General features: G+C 37.7%; 1 protein-coding gene across 12 annotated transcripts in view; it reads right to left on the bottom strand.

Moving 5' to 3' along the window:
* Positions 1 to 7,595: 7,595 nt before the first annotated feature.
* The window catches only part of APC (APC regulator of WNT signaling pathway), an 82,777-nt gene continuing 64,834 nt past the window's right edge, over positions 7,596 to 25,538 (bottom strand). For 9 of the 12 annotated variants that reach the window (XM_030511579.1, XM_030511581.1, XM_030511583.1 and 6 more), the window contains 8 exons: positions 24,927 to 25,049; positions 22,003 to 22,381; positions 20,697 to 20,792; positions 19,708 to 19,847; positions 18,213 to 18,290; positions 16,403 to 16,519; positions 15,505 to 15,719; positions 7,596 to 15,072 (listed from right to left, as the gene is read on the bottom strand). In XM_030511579.1, the coding sequence (XP_030367439.1) occupies positions 8,511 to 15,072; positions 15,505 to 15,719; positions 16,403 to 16,519; positions 18,213 to 18,290; positions 19,708 to 19,847; positions 20,697 to 20,792; positions 22,003 to 22,381; positions 24,927 to 25,049 (7,710 nt within the window). In that variant the 3' untranslated portion in view covers positions 7,596 to 8,510. The remainder of the gene's footprint in view (positions 15,073 to 15,504; positions 15,720 to 16,402; positions 16,520 to 18,212; positions 18,291 to 19,707; positions 19,848 to 20,696; positions 20,793 to 22,002; positions 22,382 to 24,926; positions 25,050 to 25,538) is intronic. The other 3 variants (XM_030511587.1, XM_030511588.1, XM_030511589.1) reach the window with 2 other exon arrangements.

Genomic DNA, 25,538 nt, shown 5'->3' with positions numbered 1-25,538 from the left:
GATGCCCTAAATAGAAGAGGGAGCCCAAGAAAATGCAGATGGTTTGAGGTGACACAGTTCCTCTGTGTTTTACTGCAGTGTCATGTATAAATGCCAGCTTATTCAGACCTAACTTACATGTTCAGTTTTCCCTAGCTTGATGTTATGCTGCATAGGCTAAACATGCTAAAAAGACCTATGTAATAATTGGATTAGGGAAGTGAGTACTTGGAAGGAGCTGTGTTTTCAGCTAGATCAGTGGAACAGCTCCTTAGTGGACTGCAGATAAAACAGAACAAAGAAGGGGGATGTAGAGTGAAAGTTTGTTTGGTTTAATAGACTTCGAAAGGAAAACTGAGAAGGATTTTCTCCACAATCTTTATAAGCAAGGATTCCAAAAATATATTTTTGAAATAAAATATAGGGGCTTGCGGAAAAAAAAAAAAATAAGCTGTTTACAATGGAAACATACTTCATGAAACATGACTAAGGTGGAAGTAAGGTGGGTGTGAACTAGGTCTGTCCAACAGAAAACTTTAAAAAGCATAGAGAGAAAATAATGCTGTCCTTCATTTAGTTTCATAAAACTGGTATTTACCTGCCATGAAACTTCAACATTCAAAATTAACCATGTAGCTGCTGTGCTTGGGGGTTGAGTAGCTGCATTGTCTGTTTGCTCTGACAAAGTTAAAGCCCAGCCGGTAACTCAAACCCTGACAGCAACAGACAACGCAGCTACTCAACCCCCAAGCACAGCAGCTACTCCACATTCTTTTGATTCTCCTCCCCATACCTCTGGGAGTGGGGAGGTGGAAAGAAGGGGAGGAAGTGAGCGAGCAACTGCGTGGTTCCGAGTTACTGGCTGGGCTTAAACCACGACAACTGTATACATTATTTTCCCCCAGAGTAGTGGTTATGGATATCCCACACCATATGACATCATGCTCACTGTATTATCTGGGGGAAAAGCTGGCTGGGGGCTGCTGCTCAGAACTGGCTGGGCATCAGTTGGTGACTGGTGAGCAGTTGCATTGAGCATCACTTGTTTTGTGGTTTCTAATTATTTTATCACTATTAGTATCACTGTTATTATTTTCTGTCCTATTAAACTCTATTTATCTAAACCCACAGATTCCCTCACTTCTACTTTTCCAGTTCTCTCCCCCATTGTGCTGGGGATGTGGAATGAATGAACAGCTGTGTGGGGCTGAGCTGCTGGCTGGGGTTAAACCACGACACTTAAAACATGTAACGTGCCAAATAATCTGTCATGGTGGTTCAACTTCTCAATTATAGTAAGAAAAAAAAGAAGACGCCAACTCCCTTTCATCACACGGTGGAAAACAACAAAAGATTAAAAAAAAAGGGAGTTTTCTCAGCATTCGTATTATGGCTTGTTCTGTCTACCATCCTGCTCTTCCACAGCTACTTCCACTCTAAATGTGGTAACATGCACAAGCAAATCTGAATTGTGTTATGGTGTTTTGAAACTGCCCTTCCCCCCCTGCCCAAACAATAGGCTCTTTGTACAGAGGATTGTTAGAAGGGACAAAATTAGGCATAATCTACCTTCATTTTAATTAAATGTAATCACTCAAAATCTCATTATTTTTACGATCCCTACTGACTTTGTGCTGCAGGTGATAGTAGTAATGCTTTTTCTTTATTCTGAATAAAAGTGTGTGAATTACTAGCAAGGGGATTTCCTTTTCTGCATATAAATTAAGGCTTAAGTGCATCTTTCTGTAGAACACTTAAAAAATAAGGTACCAGCTAATCACTCCTGAAGTCAGAACTCAACTATGATGCAGAGAGCTACAAATATTAGAAGACAAAGGATCTCACTAACTCAGCAACAGGGTTGGTTTTTTTTTTTTTTTTTGTTTGTTTGTTTTTTCTCAGTTTAAATGCTTCTAGCTGCGTCAAAGCCTAAAGTGAACATGAGTGCAAAATATGCACGTATATATAAATACATGTTTGTGTGTGTTGGGAATTAATCAATCTAGGTCCCTAAGTAGCCTCTACTTAGGGACTAAAGAATGTATTCATTATGGAAAAGACAGACTTTGGAATTGACTCAGTCAGCTGTGCTTATGAGTCATAACGAAATAAGCCTTCTTGTGAACCTCTTGTAAGTAACAGATTTTGGAACTGGACTGTGTTGGGACACAGTTTGCAGTTTGCTCTAACATGAAACATGGAAACAGGATGTTCTACTTGTGGACCACATCCCTGAGCTTTGTACTTATCTGAAAATGTGACCACCACCAAAATGAAACTGCACAGATTTTTAGAGCATTTGTTCTGATACACTGAATCGTTGCTGAAGTGTCTTAACAGCAACTTCCTTTTTAAGTGAAATTGTATTTCTAATACACAAACAGACATCAAACTTTCAGTAGCAGCCAATAAAACAATTCCACTCTGACAAGGTGCAATCAGGAGGAAATTTTATATAACACTGCAAGTAATAAATTATGCATAGCAAGACTAAATCCAGAATAAGTATACTGTGAAACAAAATACATTAGAATAGTTGAAGAAATAATTAATTACAGAGTTAGGATATAAACAGTAATGCATCTCAGGCAGAAGCGAACAACGAAACTGAAGGAAAGATAATTGTGGGCTGAGTTTGTTCAAGAGAAACAACATTTACAGGTGGGAAAATGCATCTGATCTTAGAGAATGACAATTTAAGTACTTGCAAAGAACCAGCACAAGCTTTATGCATGTTAAATCCCACCAAAGAGTAGGACATTAGAGATACTGCTTGCATGTATGGCTTGAGGTCTGAACAGAAATGCATTCTACTGAGTGAACAAGCTCCCTCTATGTCTTCCTGATACCCCAATTGCAATTCCACAGCCACTCAAGCAAAGGATGCTTTCACAAACAGCAAATTGGAATAATTTCCTGAAATCTTGAAGTGGTAGAATTTTGTAAAATACATAAGCCTGTAACTATGTGGAAATTTTCTAAGACAGGTAAGTTGCAAAACTGTGCTAGGGAGGCATTACCCAGTCTTAGAGTAAGTAAAACCACCACATCTGGTAAACTGTAAGTTGACAGCAGAAAACCTGGGTATAAAATCATACTCTATATTCATCTTGGCATCACAAGTTAACTGACACCTGCATTAATTACTGTTGTGAACTCTTAAGCTTTTCTGCACCACACCAAATTCCCTTGCACTTCCAATATGTACCCAAACACAACACGTAACCAGTTAACTTACCGTTCTGACTAAAAACTCAACCTTAACTACATAACATTCTCTATAAACACATTTACAGATACAATGTTATTCTGCATATAGGAAACTACGAAGCAGGAATCATATTTCTACATGTGACTTGAAATGAAAAATAAAAAGTGTGGGCATCTCTTCTGGTTAAATGTAAAAGTGCAAAGGAGATGGCTGTGGAACCAGAGAGTGAATACATTTGTGTGATTTGGTATTAAGAAGGTTCTCCAAGTTTTAAGCATGTGAAGGAATTCATGCTTCATCTTAATGGATACTTCACTTCTGATTCACAGCTTCATCCAAATCACACATCTTATCAAGAACAAAGGTGTCAGGTTGATGTGACTTTGCAAGGCATTACAGCAGAGATACAAAGTTGTGTTTAGGTGGAAGCCTACACATGACTGTTAGTGATGCTCTTACAGCTGTTCATATACTTAATGAAAGCTAAATGAGAAAAGTCAGTCTGGGAGGCACCTAGTAACAAAAGAATAGTAGAGCTTGTAAGAGTCCACCTAAACATTTTCCAGATCATCTCTACAAGTAGCACTGTCTTCATTAAGGAAGGGAGATGTTCTTTCCTTCTTCAAGCCTCTTCCAGAAAACAACTAGTTGCAGTAAGTCTTTTTACTGGAAGTTATTTACTGCATTGAGTTTAATATCACAAATTTAAAGACTGTCACCTAGAAGTTTACATATGGTAGAAAGATTTGCTCTTTGGATATTTTTGATGAAGAAATACTTCTTTTCCACAAGCACAAACTGCAGACTGCTGTAGTACTTCTGAAGTTAGTTGTCAGAATTACCCAAACACAAAGAAATTAAATGCAAAGCACCAAGGGCCATTAGGTGAGCAATAGTTAAGAGTAAAAAAACCCCAACTTTAATTTGCTTTTGCTGTCTCACAAAAGAGTGAAGAACAGGTCTGAAACTTGGCACAGTGGCTTAAAATGGCCTGTAATGGCTTGATCCAACCCACTGACCACCCATAAAGGAAATGATGCCAACCTCTTTCTACCAGCCCTAGCTGTGTATTTTCTTTTCTGCTGGCTCAGGTGGCATTTGACCAACCGTGCATTGAGCAAATTCAGCATGCTAAATGCAGCACTAATCAATTCTGGTAGGTAAGAGGTGAGCTAGCCACTGAAAGGTCAGATGAGAGCCAGGATTCACAGCCAGGAGGATGGGAGAAGAAAACTTCCTTCCATAGCACATGTAATTTCTTTGATTCTAGAAATATCATGGATCTTTGTCCTTAAGAATGAAGAAGCTAATACACTGTTACCTTCTTCGTAATCTCAATTTCTGGGACAGACTGTTAGGAAGTACACCAAACCAACCATCCAAAAATTCGGCTATCAGACCATCAAGCACAAGTTTTGCAGTTTCATGGTCTATTGGCATACTCTAAAATTAAAACCTCATTAATTTGTGAACAGAATAGTCTCTCCTGTGCAGCTTATCCCATTTACTGGAGAAGATATGAAAGTACATCCCTGGGACAATATGGCTGAGTCTCCAAAATTGTCCCTTTTCTTTCTCTATCTACCCAAGACACAACAACTAACTTCCCAAAGCCATCAAAGATACTAGTCTGTGTTGAAGAATACTGTTGTTTACTGAAGCTTACAGCATAAACTATACTTGTATTCTGCAGCCAAGTCCTGCTTGAAACAATATTCCAATCTAATCAAGGAATCCTGGTAAGGCTTTCAATTTTTAAGCTGTCACCTCTGATAAGAGTTTTGAGAATTATCTTTAAGCTTTCAGGGAAAAATAATATCGATAGATAACTGGATATGAAAAATAGAAATAGATTAGATCCCCTTTAAAGTTTGCAATACTTAGTGAGAAGAGCTTTCACAGAAATTGAGCAATAACCTTAACTGTGGCACACTGCAAGAAACTGAAATGAATGTACATTTTAAAAAGTGAATTAATCACAGTTTATGGGGAGGTCACATTTCTGCTATTCACATTGAGAGGACAAAGCTTTAAGTTTGAAATGAGCTTTATGAATGTATTTTCCGTATAATCTAATTTTTAAGTACAAGTTTGATATGTTCTGGATATGGTAAGCTAATTCAAGGAGACAACTAAAGATACGAGCACAAGTCACAAAAGTTCTACCAAAATCTATAGAAAGAAAGGCAGTGCATCCCAGAAGAATAGTAAAGTGAGCCTCGGATTCTTTGGCTCCTTGTTTTAATTTGTTCTGCATTGACATAAATAACGTCCTCTTACCTTTATGAAGATGCCACAGCAGGTGGCATCTTCATAAAAATAAAACCAAGGAACCCAGAGTAAATTTTTAGCAGCACAAATAAAATCTATCATGAATCTAGACAGCATTAACAAAATCCAAGCCCAAATATACTTATTACAGCCATTTTTCTTTTTCAAAATTTATTTTGTATTTCCGGGATCTGTTTTTATGGTTAAACTTAGAATATAACTTTATATCCCCATCACTAACATAAATCAAACATCATCGATGTCCTTAAATATTCTAAAAGGCTCTTAGTGGATACTAAGTATTTTAGATAAAGCATCAGAGAAATGTAGATCTGGAAGGGATTTCAAAGGATCACCGAAGCCCATCTCTACAGTCCATCCCTATGAGATGTTTCATAAACCTCTTCTTAGAACTTCTATAATGGAAATTTAACAACTCCCATGGGAAGCATATTTTAGTGTATCACTACCCTTATAGTTGGGAAGTTTTTCTGATCTGTCTTTGCTACAAATACAGGTTACTTATGAGGATGTTAAGAGAAACTCCCCAATTATAATGATCATGAAGTATCTCCAAGGCTATCTAGAGAAGACACTACAATTTTCAAAGACATTCTGGTGTTTGATACACATGCAATTATTGTTTTACCTCATCTTCCTCTCATCCCCTCAGTTATAAAAATGAAATCAGAATTTCTTTACTGAGATTACCTTTAAATTCTTACATTGACGGGACACAGATGTAAAGCTGGATTATGTGGTATATCTTCATATTAGCAGTTAAAGGCAAGAAAAAAAAAAAAAAAAAAGCAACCAAAAAAACCCAACACATCATTTATAAGAAAAGTGGTTTTACATTTTAAACTCAAGGATGGAGTTCTATATTCTTCTCTAACAGGAAGTCCTGACTTTAAACACATCACATAATCTATCTCTATTTCATCTTTAAGAGGACACTAATATTAATAATGGAAGTTTTGTGAAGATGCCATATACAAAATACTTCAAATGATAACATGAGAAGTGCTGCTTATTGACAGATTTCATCAGATGATGTAGAAACATGGCATGTCTCTAAGCAAATCTGACAGGAAGCAAAGCACAAGAGCACGTAAGATACCACTTCTGATAAAGAGGTATTTTTGGTATTGGCTTTTAACTTTATCTAAACTGACTTCTGTCTGATAGTAGTATCTTAATTCTGTTCATAAACAGTGCATATCCTATGGTGAATTCGAGATAAAAGTTAATTTCAATATCAGATGAAGTACAGATATGATACACTCTGAAACTCTGTTAAAGCTACCCTGAAGGTAAATTGCTCTATTTCAGGGCATTCTGAATCCTCAGTATCAGTTCTTTAGAATGCTAACTTTAGAATAGCCCATTTGAGATACAACAAAACTGACAGAGTGTTTTGCAGTTTGTTCCATCATGCACAGAATGATCAATGTTTTATTCTCTCATGTTTCTACTTTAAACCAATTTCCATCTAAATTCAGACTGTATTTGTATTTTTAAAGCAGAAATATGTCTTTTCGGCATTGTCCTAGCACAAACCATATTCCCATTAAAAAGGCTTGAGGAAGCGAATGTTCTGGTTTTCTACTATGGTAACAAATTTCTTGCTTCCATGGGATTCAAGCAATATTTTCCCCTTCATAATTTTTAAAAAATAAATTAAAAAAAAAAAATAAAAAAGAAAGCACAAAGATCTCAAAAAATTCATTCTATAGTCACTATTAACATTCTACATGATATCCCCAAATTTTAAAAATCTTTCGTTTTACAAATATTGTTTTCATAGATACAGTATTGTTTCAGGCTTGCAGTCATGAAAACAACTATACCACTTGGCTACTGGAAACACCCTGCCTTTAGCCTTGTTATGCACCTGAGATGTGTGAAACTGTCTCAATTACAAATATATTACAGAAGACTTAGGGCCTGATCCTGCAACTGTTATAAGCATCCTACAACAGCCATTTGTCAGTGATAAGGAGGAACAAATATCGGAGGTGCAAGATTCTGTTGGATCAGGCCTTAAGTGTAAGTGCATTATACAACACAGTATATGTTGAAATCTCAAAATAAAATACTGTATATTTATGTAATGCATAAGTAACACACACAATTTACATACAGTAATAATTTATTCTGAAATGTTGATTTTAGTCTCTGTTGAGACATCACCTCATGTCTCATTAATAAAAGAGCAGCCATCTCACCTCAAATACCAGAATATACAACAAGTTACAGCATAGCAAAAAGTTTCTACCTACTTTAAGATAAAATCTAATTCAGGATTCAGGTAAAATAATTTTGTTCAAGGTTTTACAGTTACACAGTTTTTCCTTTTTTTTAATTTTTTTTTTTCCCCCCAGAGCACAAAGAAAGTGTAAATAGTTACACCATAACTAGCTATGCACATTATGTGACCACAGAAATGTTAATCATTACTTCAGAAAATGAACCATCAGTTCCATTCATGCAGAAAAGCAGGCTGGGAGCGCTTGTTCAGCAGAAACCATATTACTGTGAATTTCACAGCCACATGATTAATTATTGGGTTAGATGGACTCACAAATACTAAAACTGAGTATACTTTTTTGCATAAATAACACCAATTCTTCCCTGATGTAGTTTAGTCAGTCTGCAATCTAAAAATGATTGACAAAGCAATATAGCAGTATGACTGTATCAACTCTTATCTGCAATATTCCATGATTTCAATGACAAGCAATATTTAAAGGATTATGGGATGGTATGCTAATTAAATACATGTTAAACATACTGTACAAAGACACTTGTGTTAGCAAGTTTATTCCAAACTGTCAATCAGGTATTCCTCCAAAATATTACCAGTGAAGACAAAGGATACTATCAAATATGGCTTCCAGAACAAGGACTCTCTAACAAGAATCAAACCTATTTACAACAAATAAGAACAACAAAAAAAAATCAATCCCCATTGTTTTAAAGTTTCATTTGAAACAAAACTTCTAAATAGCTGCTGTATATAATACATCAGTTTTATTTTTTGTTGCACTTAAACAGAAGTTACCAGGTAAGAGCCAGAGTGACGTTTAGGACTCTGAGTTCCACCTGAGTCTGGATTTTCAGACTTGGAGTCACGTTTCTTTGTGCTGTTATTTACGGGTGTTGGTATTTGTGATGGCCGAGCAGAACTGCTGTCCACACTACTCTTCCTGCGGCTTGGATTGTAGTTGAAAGGAGTCACTCTCGCTGCAACAGCACCAATGGGAGAGCTATGTTTGCTTGAGCTACTGGAGCTGAATGGTGTACGCTCACTTACAGTACTTTCATTATTTTCTGGTGCAGGAACAGGATTATTCTGCAGAGGCTTTGTTTCAGTGCCTTTCTTATCTGGACTATCCATCTGAAAGAAAGAGTTCAGACGGTTTTCTAAACCAATGGTACGAACTGGAACAGCTCCATTCCCTGGGGTTTGTTTTTCTTGAATCTCTTTAGAATCTTTACCACTCACACCCCCTTTCTCCAAAACACTGTCAATAACAGGAGGAGTATTTCCAGTTGGGGACCTTCCAGATCGAGGATTGTTAATTGGGCAGTCCTCTATCCTTACCCACACATCCTCAGTCTTAGAGACAGCTGGTGCCATCTGATAGATCAGAGTTTTGGAATCAGAGCCATTTGTAGCACCTGAGGAAGAATGCTGAGTATCATTCATTATCTGAGGAATTTCGCTTTCTTTTATTTTTCTCCAAGTACCTTTTGCTGGTGCTTGGCTTTCTTTACTTTGCTTGTGCCCAGAAAGAGAACTTACATGTTGCTTTTCATCTTCACTTTTTGCCTTTTCACTGGATTCTGAAGAAGCTGACAAAATTGAGGAGGAACTTCCTGTTCTTCGCCAAGTGCTTACACGAGGAAGTGACGAAGAATGCTTACTATGCTCACGCTTCCACGTTCCTGACCTATTGATCAACAATCTAGATGGACTCTCAGAATGAGAACGAGCTATATCATGACGTTTTGCTTGCCTCCCATCATATTCTGCAGAAGGGCTCATATTAGGGGGTAATTTTCGCCAACCACTAGCCTGGGCAGTTGCATGTGTGGATGAAGACATATCAGGAAGAGATGGACTTAAAACTGGGGTCTGTAGTTGGGACCTTGTGGGAGAATCTGGCCTGGAAGGAGACAGAGATTCAAATGAAGCTGACTCTTCTAATTTCCGTCTCAGAGTCGGGCTTGGAGCTTCTTTAATAAAAGTTGACTGACGAACAAGAACAGGTCTCTCGGATCTGTCAGATTCACTTCCGCTTGATTTTGTAGATGACATTCTGGATAGGTCAGTCTTTTTGTTTGATCCACCACTGGTGAGAGCTTGGTTTAACCCTTTTGAAGTGGACTCACTTCGTGGAATGCTACTGGTACTCTTAGGTAAGGCAGTTTGCTTTGTAAGGTTTTGCTGGCTCGTCTGCCTGCCTGGTGATGTATATGACATTCTACTTGAACTTGAAGATTTAGTGGAAGCTGTGCTAGGAGATGATGTCCTTGGCAACTGTGACAGTTTGTTGGGAGGACTTATACCATTTCTTCCTGGGGAAATAGAATTTCGGCCTGGAGATTGCAGAGGCCTACTTAATGGCTGCTGTTGAGGTCTAGAAGGAGTAGAGTCTCTAGATCCTGATCTAGAAGGTCCTTTATTTGACCCACCCTGGTTCAACCCTGATGGCTGCCTAGTTACAGGAGCTGGCTCAGGTTTCACTGATGACTTGACTCCTCTTGGAGAACTAGTCAAACCTTGGCCTTCACTGGGACTCTTGGAGTTGGTGTTTTTGAGTGGGGGACCTTTTTTGGAAACAGGACTAGTACTTGAAGAACTATTTCGAACTCCTGGAATATGGATCATTGTCCTACCACGTGAAATTGAAGGCACACTTGTCTGTTGTGGTTGCTTCAACTGGCCTGAAACTTCTGAACTGGAGCGCGCTTTTCCTGTAATTATACTTTTATACACTTTCTTCCCTCCTTTGATTCCCCTACTTTCGGATTCTGCTTTTTTAGACTCCAGTGTGCTCTTCTCTCCTGGCTTAAGAATTCTTGGACCTTTATTACTAGTGAAAGGTTTTTCTTCTTGGTCTGGAGTAAGATGAAATGGTGACCCTAGAGAAATACCAGATTTTAATGAAAGGATGGAATCAGAGTCTGATGAAGCTTGTCTAGACAATGATGCAGCAGCCGCAGCTTGATGCAAGCTACTAACTATAGAATTTGCACCTTCTTGTATAGCTTTCCAATCAAAGTTCTCTGAATCAGGTGAGAAACCATGTTCTGAATCCAGCCTCTGTATCTCTCTCAAATCCAGTGTTAAATCTTCTGCCAGTATACTACCTGTATTTCTGGAACTATTTTTTTCACTTTCAACCTTAATTCTTGAGGGTTTTTTCTTTTTAGGCATAGCAGAACTAATGCATTCCTGCAAAAGGTCATCTTCTGAGTCAATACTAAGAGAACTCAGAGAGCTGTTTCTAGAGAAACATACAGGAGTATCTTCCACATGAAATGATTTAGGTGCATAACCAGAAGTCGGTGGTCTATTTGATTCCATCTGTGAATCAGGAGCCTCAGTACATTTTACAGGTTCCCCTTCATTGTTATTGTTTTCTTGATCAATATCACTGAGGGAACTAAGAGATGAATTGCGAGAAAAACAAACAGGCGTGTTTTCGATAGCAAAATTCTGCATTTTCTCATCTGCAGCTGCTCCTCTGTCTGGAATCTCTTTAGCTGACTGAGAGAAAATTTTGGCCTGGCTTCTGCCTGTTGTGTTTTTTTGACAAACTTGTGTCCTGTTACTTGGCTGCTGATTTGAGGACTGTTCTGGATTAGCGCAGTCTTTAGTTTCTGTTTCCTTTGTTTCTTTTCCTTTTCTTAATTCTGCCTTCTCCCTTGAAAGGTCAACATCATCATCATCAAAATCTAAAGAACTTAGAGAATCATTCCGTGAAAAACAGTAAGGAGTTCCCTCAATAGGTGTGTAATGATGAGGGGAATCAAATGCAAAGCTTCCTCTTACACGCTCTTCGTTATTTGGCAATTTGTCATTAAAATCTCTTGCATTATTTTTAAGACTCTGTTTCTTTATGTCTCTGTTCTCTGGATAGCTTATTTCATTATTAATACTGCTTTTAGGCTCTGTGGTTTTTCTTATAGGTGCTCTGTATTCATCATTTTGGGGAACAGGCTTTACTGGTGATGTTGGCTTCTTTTTCTCACCTTCTAGTTGGCTTTTACTACTTAGAGATGAAGATGCCTGTTGAATTTGATCCATTATCTTCTTCACTCTGAAAGGTTTGTGACTTTTTCCTTTTGGCATAGCTGAGTTAATGCACTCAGCCAGAATATCACCCTCTTCTGTTTTGTCATCATCCAGGCCTGAGGGAGTCACAGTTGAATTTTTTGCTCTCTGACAGTCATCGGTACTTCTACCTTCTGTAGGAATGGTGTCTCGCTTTTCAAATTCCCCTGACTCCACTCCTGTACCCACATTGTCTGCATTGGCCAACTCACTCGGGGGTGATTCTATTGTGAGATCACTCAGAGATGTAGCTGTTGAAAAGTTTATGGGTGTGCCCTCAACACAATATACCCGTGGCATATCATCTCCCGGTGTAAAACTTACATGCTTTTGGGATTGCAATCTGCTTTGTGAAGGCAAAAGTTTATAAACTGGCAACTGGCTGGGCTTTCTGGCTACAGGAGGAGGTATTTTTGGAGCAGATGTTTGAGAAGGCTTTTTGGCTTTACGTGAAGACTTTGTTGGCATTGCAGAAATAATACATGCTTCCAGTATTTCAATATCATCATCAGAATCATCCAGAATGTCTTTTTCTGCCTCAACAGGCTTCTCTGCTTTCTCCTCTTGACTATCCTTTGTGTCATCTGACTGTTCAGGTTCTGCTTCATTTCCATGCTCATTTTCATGAACTGGAGGCATTATTCTTAACTCTGCATCTTTCTGTATAAACGGCTCATCAAGACTCAGAGCACTCAGGCTAGAAGAGCAAGAAAACCCGTCTGGTGTGCTTTCTGTGGCAAAATGTAATAGTGTATCAGCATCTGGTAGTACCTGAACTCTTTGAACAGCTGCATTTACAGCTGCCTGTCTAGGACCAGGCTCTCTCTTTTCTGCACTAGGTACTTTGCCTTTAGCTACATCTCTTTTCCCTTGAACTCCTTGAGCAGGGGGTGGTGTTTTACTTCTGCTTGGAGGCATTGTTTGTCCAGGGCTGTCTGGAAGGTCACTGGGACTTATAATACCACTTACTATTCCACTGCAAGGCTCACTTTGAACCGAACTAGCAATTGAACGGCTTTCAAAGCTATCAAGAGAACTTACAGAAGTACATCTGCTGAACATGAGTGGTGTTTCCTGCACATAATGTTCTGGTGGGCTTTTAGGAGTCTGTGCACCACTCTTCGAGGGAGATTTGGCACCTGAAGAAAATTCAACAGCTTTATGTCTAGCGGAGTCAGAAGGAGACAAACTGGAAGCCTGAAGTCTACTAGATTTTGTTCTGATGTTTTGTGATGTTGACGTGCTTTCATTTACTGTACCTTCTGTAGATAAAGCCCCACTGTTTTCCTTCAGTTCTGATATCTGTAATGTGTTATTAGCTTCTGTCACACGTGTGGCTTGATCACGTCCTATTTCATCTTCAGCTGATGACAAAGATGACAAAGAGCTACACCTTGAAAAACATATTGGGGTATCTTCCACACAGTACGTTTGTATAGTTTCCTGATTAATAGAGGGAGTTTTACAGGAAGCAGTCTTTTGTGCATGACCACCTCTGCTCTGTGCAGAATTTGGGTGAAGCTGGTTCTGTCTCTTTGAACCAGCTGAGGGGGCTGATGTGCTCCCACTGCTTGAGGAAATATGGTCAGTTTTACTGTGTTGCACTGAAGAAGTCTTTGGAAAAGTAAAAGATGGCTTCTGAGGAGGAGGAACTTCTGTTGAGTATTTTAAACTATAATCAATAGGCTGATCGACATGATGTTCCTCTTCATTGTACTGTATGCTATAATCAGTTGGTCTGTCTTCCTCTTCATGTTGTTCCTCCTCAGAATAACGTTCACTGTAATTGGTTGGTTTATCATCATCATAATCATCTACCTGACACAAAGACTGATTTACTTTCTGATTTATTCCAAGAGTTGAGCCTACTCTGTTCTGATCTGAACTGCTGGATCCTCTTGATCTAAAGGAAGAAACACACTCTTGCTGTCCAAAAGGTGACTGATATTTCATGTGTTTATCATCTCCACTTTCAGTGTACACAGGGTAGGTTGCATTTTGGCTCCTTGACTGCCTTTGTTCATTTTGCTTCATTTCATCGTCTACTATATGCTTAGGCCTTGCCCATCTTTCATTCTGAGAGGGACTCTGCCTTCCAGAATTCAATTGTTCATCTGAGTATTTAAGACTATAATTAATAGGAGTATCTAGCTCTCCATCATTGTCATCCATATGATTTGCACTATGAATCTTATGTGCCAGGTCAGCTGGATATTTACCATAACTACAAAATTTACTTTCATCATCTTCAGAGTAAGATTCAACAGAAGGTTTCATTTGGCCTCTTTTACCATAGCCATCACTACTGCTGACACTATTTAAACTATCATTTGAAGCTCTCTTGTATTCCATTTTAGTATAAGGCACAGGACATGTCCTGTTTGAATTCTCAGATTTAGGGAAGTATGTATTTGAGTGAGTATGGGCAGTGGCTGATCTCCTTGGGGCATTTCTATCTTCTGTCAAACAGTGCATTTCAGAAGTGGAACCAGAACTTTTGTCTTCTTGTGGAATATGCACGCTGCTTGTTACTTCTTCCATAACTTTGGTGATCTGAGCTGCGGCAGTAGAAATCTGCATTCCCATTCTCTTACAGGAATTCCCAGCATTCTCTGGAGCTGGATGATAGGTATTTAAGCCTACTGCTCGTTCTCTGTCAAGACTTCTGTCTTTCTCAGATCGAGAATTTTCTATGTTTCCTCTACTGGAAGAGGAGGAGCCAGGCAATACTGTAGTATTTAAATATGGTGAAAGTACAGTCACATTACCAGCATTAAAACTCTCTGATCTGCATACACCATCATCATGCCGACTTGAGTCCAAGACATACTCACTGTATATATTTTGCTTATGTCTCTGCTTATTACGGTGAGATGCTTTCGGGCTTAAATTATCAATGTTGTCAAAAGTCTCTGATAAATGCTGAGCATCTAATTCTGCTTCCAGTGCCTTTTGTTTTCTGACATGAAGAGATGGTAAGCTTGATCCTGGAGACATAATGTTGGCGTCCTTATATTTTGCTGGCCTGTTTGCCATGAGGTTTCTTAAAGCTGCAGCACTACCCATGGCTATCATTTTGTGCTTGGAGTGAATGAGATTTTTCAGCATGCTCACAGCTCCCATGTCCCACAGTGCCTCCTGATCCTTCGCATTCCGTGCAGAAAGATTCCACAGGGTCCCACATGCATTACTGACTATTGTCAAACTGTGTGACTTCAAATGTTGCAACAATGTTTGTAAGCAGCTGTTCTCTCGCAGGATTTGCCTGGTGTTGAGTAATTGGAAACAAATGTCAGTAAGTGGCATTTCAAAAGGACAAGAGAGAACGCAAAACAAAAAGCTATGACACTGGAGGCAAGTTTTGCCCTTATAAAGGATAATCACGAATTCTCCAGTGCAAACTTATCTCATATTTCCTCTAGCTTTCATCTGAATGCTAATCAACTCATATTACAAATATGAATAGTTAGCTTTTAGTACAGTTCCTCATCAACAAGCAGCAGGTATTAATATGTCTGCATATTCCTGTTATGTAAATGAAATAAATACTTGCCCTATCAAATGCATTTAAAATTATCTGTACCTAATTACTATACTTAATACATGTATTCATGATAAGACTCAAGTCTTAGAAACTGTCTACTAAATATGCATGTGGAACTGCTACAGATTTTCAGGAAAAAAAAAGCATACCCACCTGTGGTCCTCATTAGTAGCAATTAAGCTAGAAACATTTCTTAATATTCCTCCTCCACTTTCTATGATAGCTAACGTGTTTGTTTGGCTCCGGTATGTCAGTGTGCCAACTAGAAATGCAAGAGCACCATCAACAGCACATATGTCAGCTTTGTTCCCAGTACAGTGTGCTGACAAATTCCATAAGGCACTCAGAACACTTTTTAGGGTGGATTCCTAGGAAAGTAACAAAATGGCAGAATTAGAGAAGTTTTCAGCTATTGATCGCAAGCTCTCTGAAGTACATAACTTAGCTGCAAAGTGTTATGTGTGTTCCGATTTCTGCTTTCTGGGCTGATAATTTATGTGTGCAGACAGCAGTGCACACATAAATACTTTTGTTTGCTTCTCTCCTTCCTTCAGCTATGGATTTGGTATTTCTGCTCCAGAGTTCTCAGAAACCTGTGACACAATACTTGTTAGCTGCCATAACGGTAAAAATGGCTTGAAGACTAGGTGGTGGGAGACTCTGGAATTGAATATAATCTTGTCTGGATACCAAAAATATATCTAGAAGATTACAGAAGTGGTAGTTACCTATTCACTAACTCAAAAGAGGTTTTATTAAATTGCAGAATTATAAAAAAGTCTATTTGAACAGCAAAGCTCATGAAACTGAAGAGCAAAAGCTGTCAGCCCTCATAAGTAAAATCAGTGAACTACTAGTAGTTTTGAGATGTCATGCTACATGATGGTTTGCTGCTATGTTAAGTCAAAGCAACTCTCTTTCTTCAAAGCAGGTTACCTAAACCACCCCATATACGTGACCAACTGCTCTTATAAAAAAAGACCGTATTTGCGGTTTGTGTAAAATAAACACAGTCTCTCAAAAAATGATCTCAATTATTTATACAGGATACCTTCTTAACTTCTAATGCGCATTCCATCAATGCTTTCACACTTCCAACTTCTCTTAGAGTCTTTTTGCTGTTTACATCTGCTCGCCAGGACAAGTTCCTTAACACACTTGCAATGACCTGCAAAACACGAAAGAAAAATAATGTATGTCGGTATAGCTACTTTTCAGCAGGTTGTCAGACGTCCCTCATAGATTTCTGGAACATGATGGATTAATGAACATTGGTCATGTTCAGCTACTGAACTAAAATTTGCTAAAATCTGCTTTTTGTTGTGTTGTCTGCTAGACTGTTCTGACATTTCAGTATCAAGTCAGATCAAAGGCACTGGCTTTTGTGTGTGAGTACCTAAAAGAAAAATTTTAAATCAGGCTCCCTGCTTTCCACACTGGTTGAAAAATTGGTCCAGAAGTTCAGATTTCTGCTCTACTCTGATAATTTAATATCACCTTTTTCTCAGGTTTTCTGCTTGTAAAATAGAACAGTAACACATGCCTGTCTCTCAGATGATATGATTACTTTGACTGATGTTCAGAAAACTCTTTAAAGTCCTTTAAAAATACACTGTCTCTTACACAATCACTATAGTTATCTATAGAAGATGAACAACAATTCAGACAATATCCTTGTTCCTGGCAGCAGCTAGACTGAGACAGACTGTCACTGTGGTGGACAGTCATTACATATTAAACTCCATCCATTTATGAGCTACAGTAAGCATTTACATCCATCATGAAATACATCTGGTAGAAAACTTTAACCTGTGGGTATTCTCTTTGTCACAGAAGTGCGTAAGCTTGTTGGTTTATGTGACGAACGCTCCCCCACTTGCACCCTGAGGGAATATAGAGAGCCAGAGGCAGATGGAGGAGCCCAGTATGACACTGCTCTGGCTGCTCCCAGGCCCACTGCAGGAACCATCAGCCCATCAGAGGCACATCTCAACGTTCCCAGAGGAGGAGGGGGGCCCAAAGGCAGGTGGAACCCAAACCAAGGGCTCAGACTTTTATCTTTACACAGCAGGAAACATTGAAAAAGACACTCCGGTGTCACACCACACACTGCTCATACTTAGCTTATCTGGAAGCTTGCTGCTGCCAAGAGTAGTCATGTATGGCTTGGCAAGTCAAATGCAGATTCTCTTTTGACGTACAACATCCTCTACTATTATTCCCATGTTATTTACCTGCTGCAACCGCAGGAAGAGCCCCAATACTGTATGAACCCTCTGGGTAGTCCCAGTCCATTAGCACCATCACTAATAAACTAAATCAGACAATCTAAGACTGCTCAAAATTATCTTTAAAACCGGGACTTTCACTAACAGATCAGGGTCATAAAAGTGAGTGTTATAGCCCATGTGTTATATGTGCTTTGGTTAAAAAAAGGAAGGAAAAAAAAAAAAAGAAAAAGACCCACAGATAAGTATTTTTACAAGAAGAAAGTTGAACTTCATTGATTTGTGGAATGAGTACAGATACAAACTTTGCATCAAAAGCAGACAGATAACATAAGAACAACAATTACAAATAAACCCCCCCCAAACAGGACAAATGATGCATATTTCAAAGAGAGAGCCTAATTTAAGAAAACAGAAAAGGCTGGCTGTGGACAGCACACTAGAAATTTCATGAAAATGACAGAATTCAAGTATGAAAATAACTGGTGTTGAGGTCAAATGACTAGAAGGAAGGTAAATATTAGGAAAAGAGAGCAGAAATACAGTATTTTAATACAGTGCAATGAAATTCATGGGAAGCACAGTGATGGAAATGTCCAAGCTAAAGAAATATTTCATCCCAAAGGATGTTACCTGCTGTAAGTCTTCACTTTCAGATTTCAGTTGGGCTACAAGAGCTCTCATGCAGCCCTTCATGGAACATAATGTAGCCTGTTAGAAGAAAAAATAAATAGTATTAAGAGACAGGCTTTGATTTTTTTTATATTTTAATGCTAAATGTTTTGATATTTTAAGCTAATCATATCTGAAGCTCAAGAAAAGCTTAGTAAAATATGCTGCCAACAATAAATATTTGGTTTACAACTACTAAAAAGTTAAGCGTAACTCTCAGTTTTGTATTCTGGATGTTACTTAAGTGGTAAAATTGTGCTAAATTTCGTATTTTTTACAACACGTGTACGACTTAATCTGGAACTTTACCACCTTAGAGGTCTTCTTCAAAAATAAAAAAATCACCTGTGAGCTGGCAATGTGTTGTTACCTACTGTCTTGCGATCATACCTTTTTTCTTTCAAATAAACACAGTATGAAAAGCAATAAGAATATTTCAAACTGACACAAGTATAACAACATTTCTGACATTTGAAGAGCAACTTTTTAAGAACACAACAGCAACTGAAAACTGTAAAGCTTATATTGGAAATTGTGACAAAGCACAATTAAAAATTATTCCAAACCACAATGCATGTTAGTACTGTAGTACTCTTCAGCTGGAGCTGGACAGCAGGTGCATTTACAGTTCAGTTTATGCTAGAAACCCAGGAACTGCCACCCTGTAGTGGTTACTGACTGCATGTTGTAAAAAGCCAGTATTTTGTGAAGCACTTCATTTGCACCAAGGATTTCTGCTTTACTCTTGTCTAAAACTTGGAACAAAAGACCAACAAACATCTTATTTCCACCAGCTCCTGAAATGTCTTCCTCTAGAGCAAAGAGATAAAAGTCTTCTCAGTACAAAGTTATTTCAAGATCCATAGCTTGGCAAACTCTGGGGCAAGAAATTATTGAAACTTTCTATCTTTTGAAAGCAAGGTCCTTGTCAGATATTAGGGAACCTATTTGACCTTGTAATAATTCAAAGTAGTGCCCATTATGAGCCAGATATGCTCTAAATGTTTAAAAGCAAGCTCCAGCCTGAAGAGGTTTGCAAAATTTCATGAAGCAGTAACAGTATTGTTAAATGACAACTTTACAGAATTTGACTCAATTAGCAGTTTTAGCTCAACATCCTCAGAAAAATCAGTCACCATGTGTAATCAATGGTCCATAATCATTATGCGATATACTAATCCAATGCTCATAAAAAATTAATCCAATAGATAAAATCCTTATTTTCAGTGACAAAAGTGATTTAATTTGAGAGTTCATACTATACTTGCATGGTGTAACATTCACTTTGCGGTGCTCTCTGTCAGGAACAGAATAGAATGACAGAGGTATCTTGAACTTCTGTCTTGAACTCAAACTCAACATCCTAGCCTCAAAATTTCCATCACCTACCTTGAGAACTACAATTCAAACATATCGATGAACCAAAATTACTGTGTGTTTAAAATTCAACTCTTACCTTGTTTGCCACATCTCCAAAAGTCAAGTTTGTCAGAGCCATTCCAGCATACCTCCTTAAGGTAACACTATAGTGGTCACTTGTAAGTCCATACATTTCACAATCCACTTGCAACAGCTCAGCAATGGCCTGCAAACCTCCTTTAAAAAAAAACAAGTAAGAAAATAAATAACATCTGTACTCTAATATCACAAGTACAGTATATACATACCAAGGAGCAAACTGCATTTGCATGTACAGAACAAATCTCAAAAATCTGAAAACCAGAGGGCTCAGAAAGCTAAATAAATTCTTAAACACCGACTCCGGATCTTGAATCCTGTGCTTAGCAGCAGCTGAAACATATGACAGCAAGGTATTGAGATTTCAGGGTAAAAGGGGAACCGGTAGAATTACGAGGAGGTAAGAAGCACACTCATCTTTTAACTCCACCTAGCCAAAATCATGTTTGACAGATGAAGTTGCACCAGTTACACAGAAGACTATTAACTAAATCTGAAAATTACTGATTTAATCATTATCACTGAATGTTATTTTCTGAGAAAAATACACAGAATATTTTCATTGATAATGAAAAGTGGCAAATGAAGGAAAATTGCATGCAAAGAATTTACTCAGCATGGACTAAAAAATTCAGGCTGCTAAATAGGAACCAACTCAGGACAAAAAAAAAACACACCAAAACACCACCAAAAAAAACCCCTCACCTCCCTCCTCCCCCCGCAAAACAGTCTCCATTGTAAGTCTAATACTTCTAAAATTGCAAATATTTCCATAATAATACTACTCTTCCAAAATTCATCCACTGGGAAATGGTATGGCTAATTAAACCGCATTCATCATTTTGAGGGCAACAACCGATTCAAATAAACTGATGATCTATTTAAACTAGTCATAAAAAAAGCCATATATCCACTGAGATACACAAGGAGTGCCACTGTTTCCAGCAAGCTTCTCAAAGGAAGTCAGAGAAATACATTTGGTCTTACCAAGCTCATTCATTGCATGCCTGTGTTCTTCATCAAATGAAAGTTTCATCAAAACACACACTGCAGGACAGATCTGATGATCGACTGGAGCAGGCACTGATTCAGAAACAGGCAAAAAATTAGTAATCCTAGGTGATTTTGGCTAGATCACAAGTTTTCCAAAGTGAATCTAATCTTAAAATAAATCAACTGCAGTTTTGTTCAGGGTTTGTATCTTCCCAGTAATCCATGAACAGACAATTAGTCAAGAATGTTACTAACAAATGTGAACCAGAAATACATTTGATGCCGAGAAATAAATTAGGGAGAATCCTGAGTGTATGTATTACGTAAGAAACATGACTCCCGGTACAAAAAAAGTTATCTTACTTCTAAAAATTAATAATCTTAATGAAACAAGTCAGTAAACTCAAATATTCTGGTGCCATTAAATAATATGCCACCTAATGTGAAGCTCCTTCCTATGTCCTTAGGAATGGTTAATTAACCCCGCTGTTTAATGGTTAATTAACCCCGCTTGTTTCTTAAAACCAAGAAGCTTTTAAGTTCACTTTTTTTGTGAGCTACATTCTGACTAATGCACAAGTGGTATTGGTATACCTTGTTCCGAGCCCCACTCCTGCTAAATGGTTCTTGTGGTAAGCTCCACACTCATGATGCAGCCCACTGACTTCAGCAGTACATTTTGTCATAGATGATGCCTAACAGCCCATATTTACAAATTGCCCTCAATTCAGAAAAGCAGCTAAGCAATCCAGAAGGTTAAAACTTTTTTCTGAGTGTTCCCTGAGAAAACTCGTATTTACTTATATTGTCACTTCTTTAGTACTTTAATACTGAAATATTTCTTACATGTAACATTGTAAGTAACACTTTGTATTATACTGAATAGATTGAGATTATTTTTAATTTGTACACTCTGTCCCTCTCCTAAAAGAAACTGCTACCTACTGAATACATCTGCACGAAAAGCAATTAGGAATTATTTATGTAGATTCAATTGTAAAACAGAGTTAAGTACATATTCAATATCAACTTACAGATTACATATATAAACCACTTGAATTATTATCTGGAAAGCACATCAAGCTTTATGATTTAAATAAAAAGTTTATAAATAGGGTATTGTATCTGTAGTTGATACTATTTCCTACCACTACCTCAACTTAAAAATATATCTATACACACACATATATAAGAAAACCCACATACATTCAATAAGAATTCAGATTAAAGTTGTACTTTCTGTAAATTCACTGTTTTCAATATATCCTTGAAACATTTTTATATGGCTTCCAGAACCTACTTGGGTTTTTGTCTTGGTCCATGCCTTGTTCATGTGCTTCCTGCCATTCCCAACACGTTTCGCAGTAAGCACGGATCTGCTCCAAAAGATGGAGCACGCGAATTTCCCGTCTGCCTCGCTTATCATCAGGCTGGGAGTGAATGATGTTATGCAGCGCTGCGCTGGCTCTCGCACGGGCCTCTTTACTACCACGAGAGTTTCCTAACAAGACAGAGTCTTTATCGTTGCCATGTAAAAGCTGGATGAGGAGAGGAAGACATCCAGACTGACGCATGGCTATGCAGCTGTCCTGGGAGCTAGACATTGCTAGCAATGTTCTTGACATGTCATCTTTATCATGAGTACCAAGCATTGATAACAAAGAATACACCATTTCCACCTGCAGGTCAAATGATTTTAAAAATAGTTACATTTAAAAAATACACATTAAATGAAAATGAAAATTGAATGGTACACACGAGCAAAAAAACCCCTTAATGGTGCAAAAATTTGTGCTATTTAGAAATATTTAAGTATTACTACTACTTTGGCATTCATATTCTTAATATATTTCACTTAGGGGTTAAATGGCTAGAAGAAGTAGGTCGTAGCTGTATGTAAATGTATTAATTTACAAAAGCAATGGCAAAGACTTCTAAATTTCCACTGTTCGGAAAGATTAAATAAATAAACATACTAATGAATGTGTTTCAGTTTAAGAAATCTATTTTAAATTCATTCTGTATCAAAAAAATGCTCTGTAAGAATCACACTTTCAGGTAAAGATGTTTTTCGGTGGAAAACTTTGTCATGTGGTATTAAATACAATTTGTCTAGACAAAGGGTAAGAATGATTACATAAATTTTTAGTTTATATTGTGTTTAAAAAATCTGATAACCCTGTATTTTAAAGTTTTCCTTTAAAAACTATTTCAGATTAACTAATCATTATTTGTTATGATCATCAGCTTGTATACCGACCAGATTATTTACAGCAAATGCAAAGCTGAATTGGTAAATTCACACTTTTTCAAGTTTACAAAGATAAAACAGTAAAGCAAATGCTCATTTAATATATGTAAAATACCGAGCATTTCCAAAATTAAATCAAGCCATGAAAACCCAGCATCACACATTTAACTTGGCGTAATGAAATTGCTCATTAAAAAACAGCAAATTTTGAGGGATTCCCTTGGCTGTCATGTAATATAGCGGTCAACGCACTATTCTGTTTGTCTTTCCCACTCTATTTTCTTAAATAATAGCTTTAGATCATGAAATGTGTTTGGTTCTTCCAGTGAACTTTTAGTAGATTAACGGGATGTAGAGGATGATTTTAGTTCAAACTCCTAAAGCCAAGATAAACAGGAACATTCAAAATCAACGCACAACATAAAGAAACTATCAAAGGAAACTGTAAAGTAGCAGTGTGTGTGCTTCTTTATAATACACCAATTAAGGAAGAAATGAGACTTTGGACTCACTTTTCTTTGGACAAAGTCTTTTACTAGTAATTAGATACCTGCATTGGTTACGAGACCTATGAATGATTTTATGTAGTTTCTTCAGAGGCAATTCAAATGTGCCTGAAGATGACTACAAATACAGAGTTATAAAAAAAATTGGATAGCAGTGGTAGACTAAGCAGCAAGTCTGAATCCTAGAATCTGAGAAACTATATGACCATATGCAAAATCCACTGAAACAGTCTTGGAGTGTTTCATGACAATTTTATGACAGCCTAGCATCCTAGTTTGGAGATCCTGTCTTCTTGGTCTGGGGGAAATCAAATACATTATTAAAACAAACCACTTGGATTCTTAAAGGAGAGTGAACTTAATCTGCTTTATGCATGCCTCTTGACAGGTATTTCAAGAGGCAGCTTTAATCCAGTGTTATTTGGATTTGGAAGGCAAAGTTTTTGTCAAAGAATAGAGCTGAAGAAGCCACCAAAATCTGGCCTCCAAGTTGCAGGAAAAAAAAAATAGGAAAAACTAAACAAGAGTTTGTCTGTCTCTGTGTACACACAGACACATTTCTTTGTGCATCTGAAAATGCATTCCTCTATTTAGAATCTCTACCAGTTTCCCTTCTTCTCAGGCATTAATCTTAAGCTTTTCCTACCCCACAACACACTCAGATCTACCCATTTCTTTGCCTGTATCCGTCCATGCTCAGACCCTTTGCCTGCCTTCAGGGCTCTCCCATTGTCTGCAGCTTTCGGGAATTCTACAACTTGCAATGCAAACTTGCAAAGAGACAGACCTGCTGATGTCATCGCCAACTGGTACATGCACAGAGTGCAGGACTGAAATGACGTTATTATCACACTGGTTTAAGGCTTGAAGTAATTAATAGTATGTCAAGCTAATAGGCCCAGAAGACTGCGCTCAGCACACCACCGATAGTACATATACTGCTGCTGATTCCAGAGGCAGTATAAACTCCAGTGGCTCATGAACTTAATGCTGTGTTACAGATTTGCCTTTTTTTCCCCCCTCTCTTTTCATACTGCACAAAAACTTTGAGCACAGCCTTTTGTAAACACACATTTATCACCGTGAAAGGCTTACTTTTTTTTTTTTTTTTTGGTCAGTTTAATTCCTTAGCAATTGCATATCTGTTTTGTGGATTTGGCGTCTGGAAAAGTATTTAAAGAACTGCTCTTAAAAGGGTTACTATTCATCATGGATAATAAATCAAAGTCACAGGCTTTTTAGATATTCCAGTAATTTCTAGCAATCATTTTTTCCTTACTGTAACAACTCTTAACTGATGATCAATAAGTAAAAAAAAAATACTCTGTGCATGTACTTTAAAAATTTTAAAAATATTCTAAAATTTTAACTCCGATTTAAAATTGGGTAGATTTTAATCAGGTAATATCAGTACTACTGGCAGAAACAATGAGGTTATTGTATTAGTAAAAATGTAGCATTAGCGACCTGTGGTTTGTAATCTTCGGTTACCTTGGTACCCAGATGACTTGTCAGTCTGCGAGGAACAGGATAGTTACTACTAGAGCTAATAACACTGGCTGTCTCGTGGTCCATTCGAGCAGCAGAACCCTAGAAATTTAAACAACAATTCAGTATAAAAAAACCGATCTGAGTGAAAAAACTACCGCCTAATTCAGTTTCAGCACTGGATCATGAAATCATACTGATCGTAATGAACTGTCAACTTCTGTTCAGTCCTCTCTGCCCCGACACAAATTAGAGGTCACTGTTAAATTGAAATTTATTAACCATTTTTCCTGAAATTAAGTCTCAATAGAGCTGTATTTTCAAATGAATTCTTTTATAATTACTATTTTCACAGAGAAGGAGGAGAAGCGGACTTCACAACACACCGAATTATAATTTTTACAGCGAGAAAAAAGCCAGGCCCAACATTTATGTCACATTACATAGTGAAGCCTGTACTACTTCAGAACACAACTAAGTATGCAAGAACTGACAAGTAAGAAGATATTCATCTGGACAAGGAGAAACCCTACTTTAATTTGTCCATATCAAAAGCAAATTAAGAGTAGATGAATCTCTTTCAGTTCAAAA

This window comes from Strigops habroptila, chromosome Z, assembly GCF_004027225.2.
Source record: "Strigops habroptila isolate Jane chromosome Z, bStrHab1.2.pri, whole genome shotgun sequence".
Classification (NCBI taxonomy): domain Eukaryota; kingdom Metazoa; phylum Chordata; class Aves; order Psittaciformes; family Psittacidae; genus Strigops; species Strigops habroptila.
The sequence above is the reverse complement of the archived record's forward strand: the minus strand, read 5'-3'. Positions and strand labels throughout refer to the sequence as shown.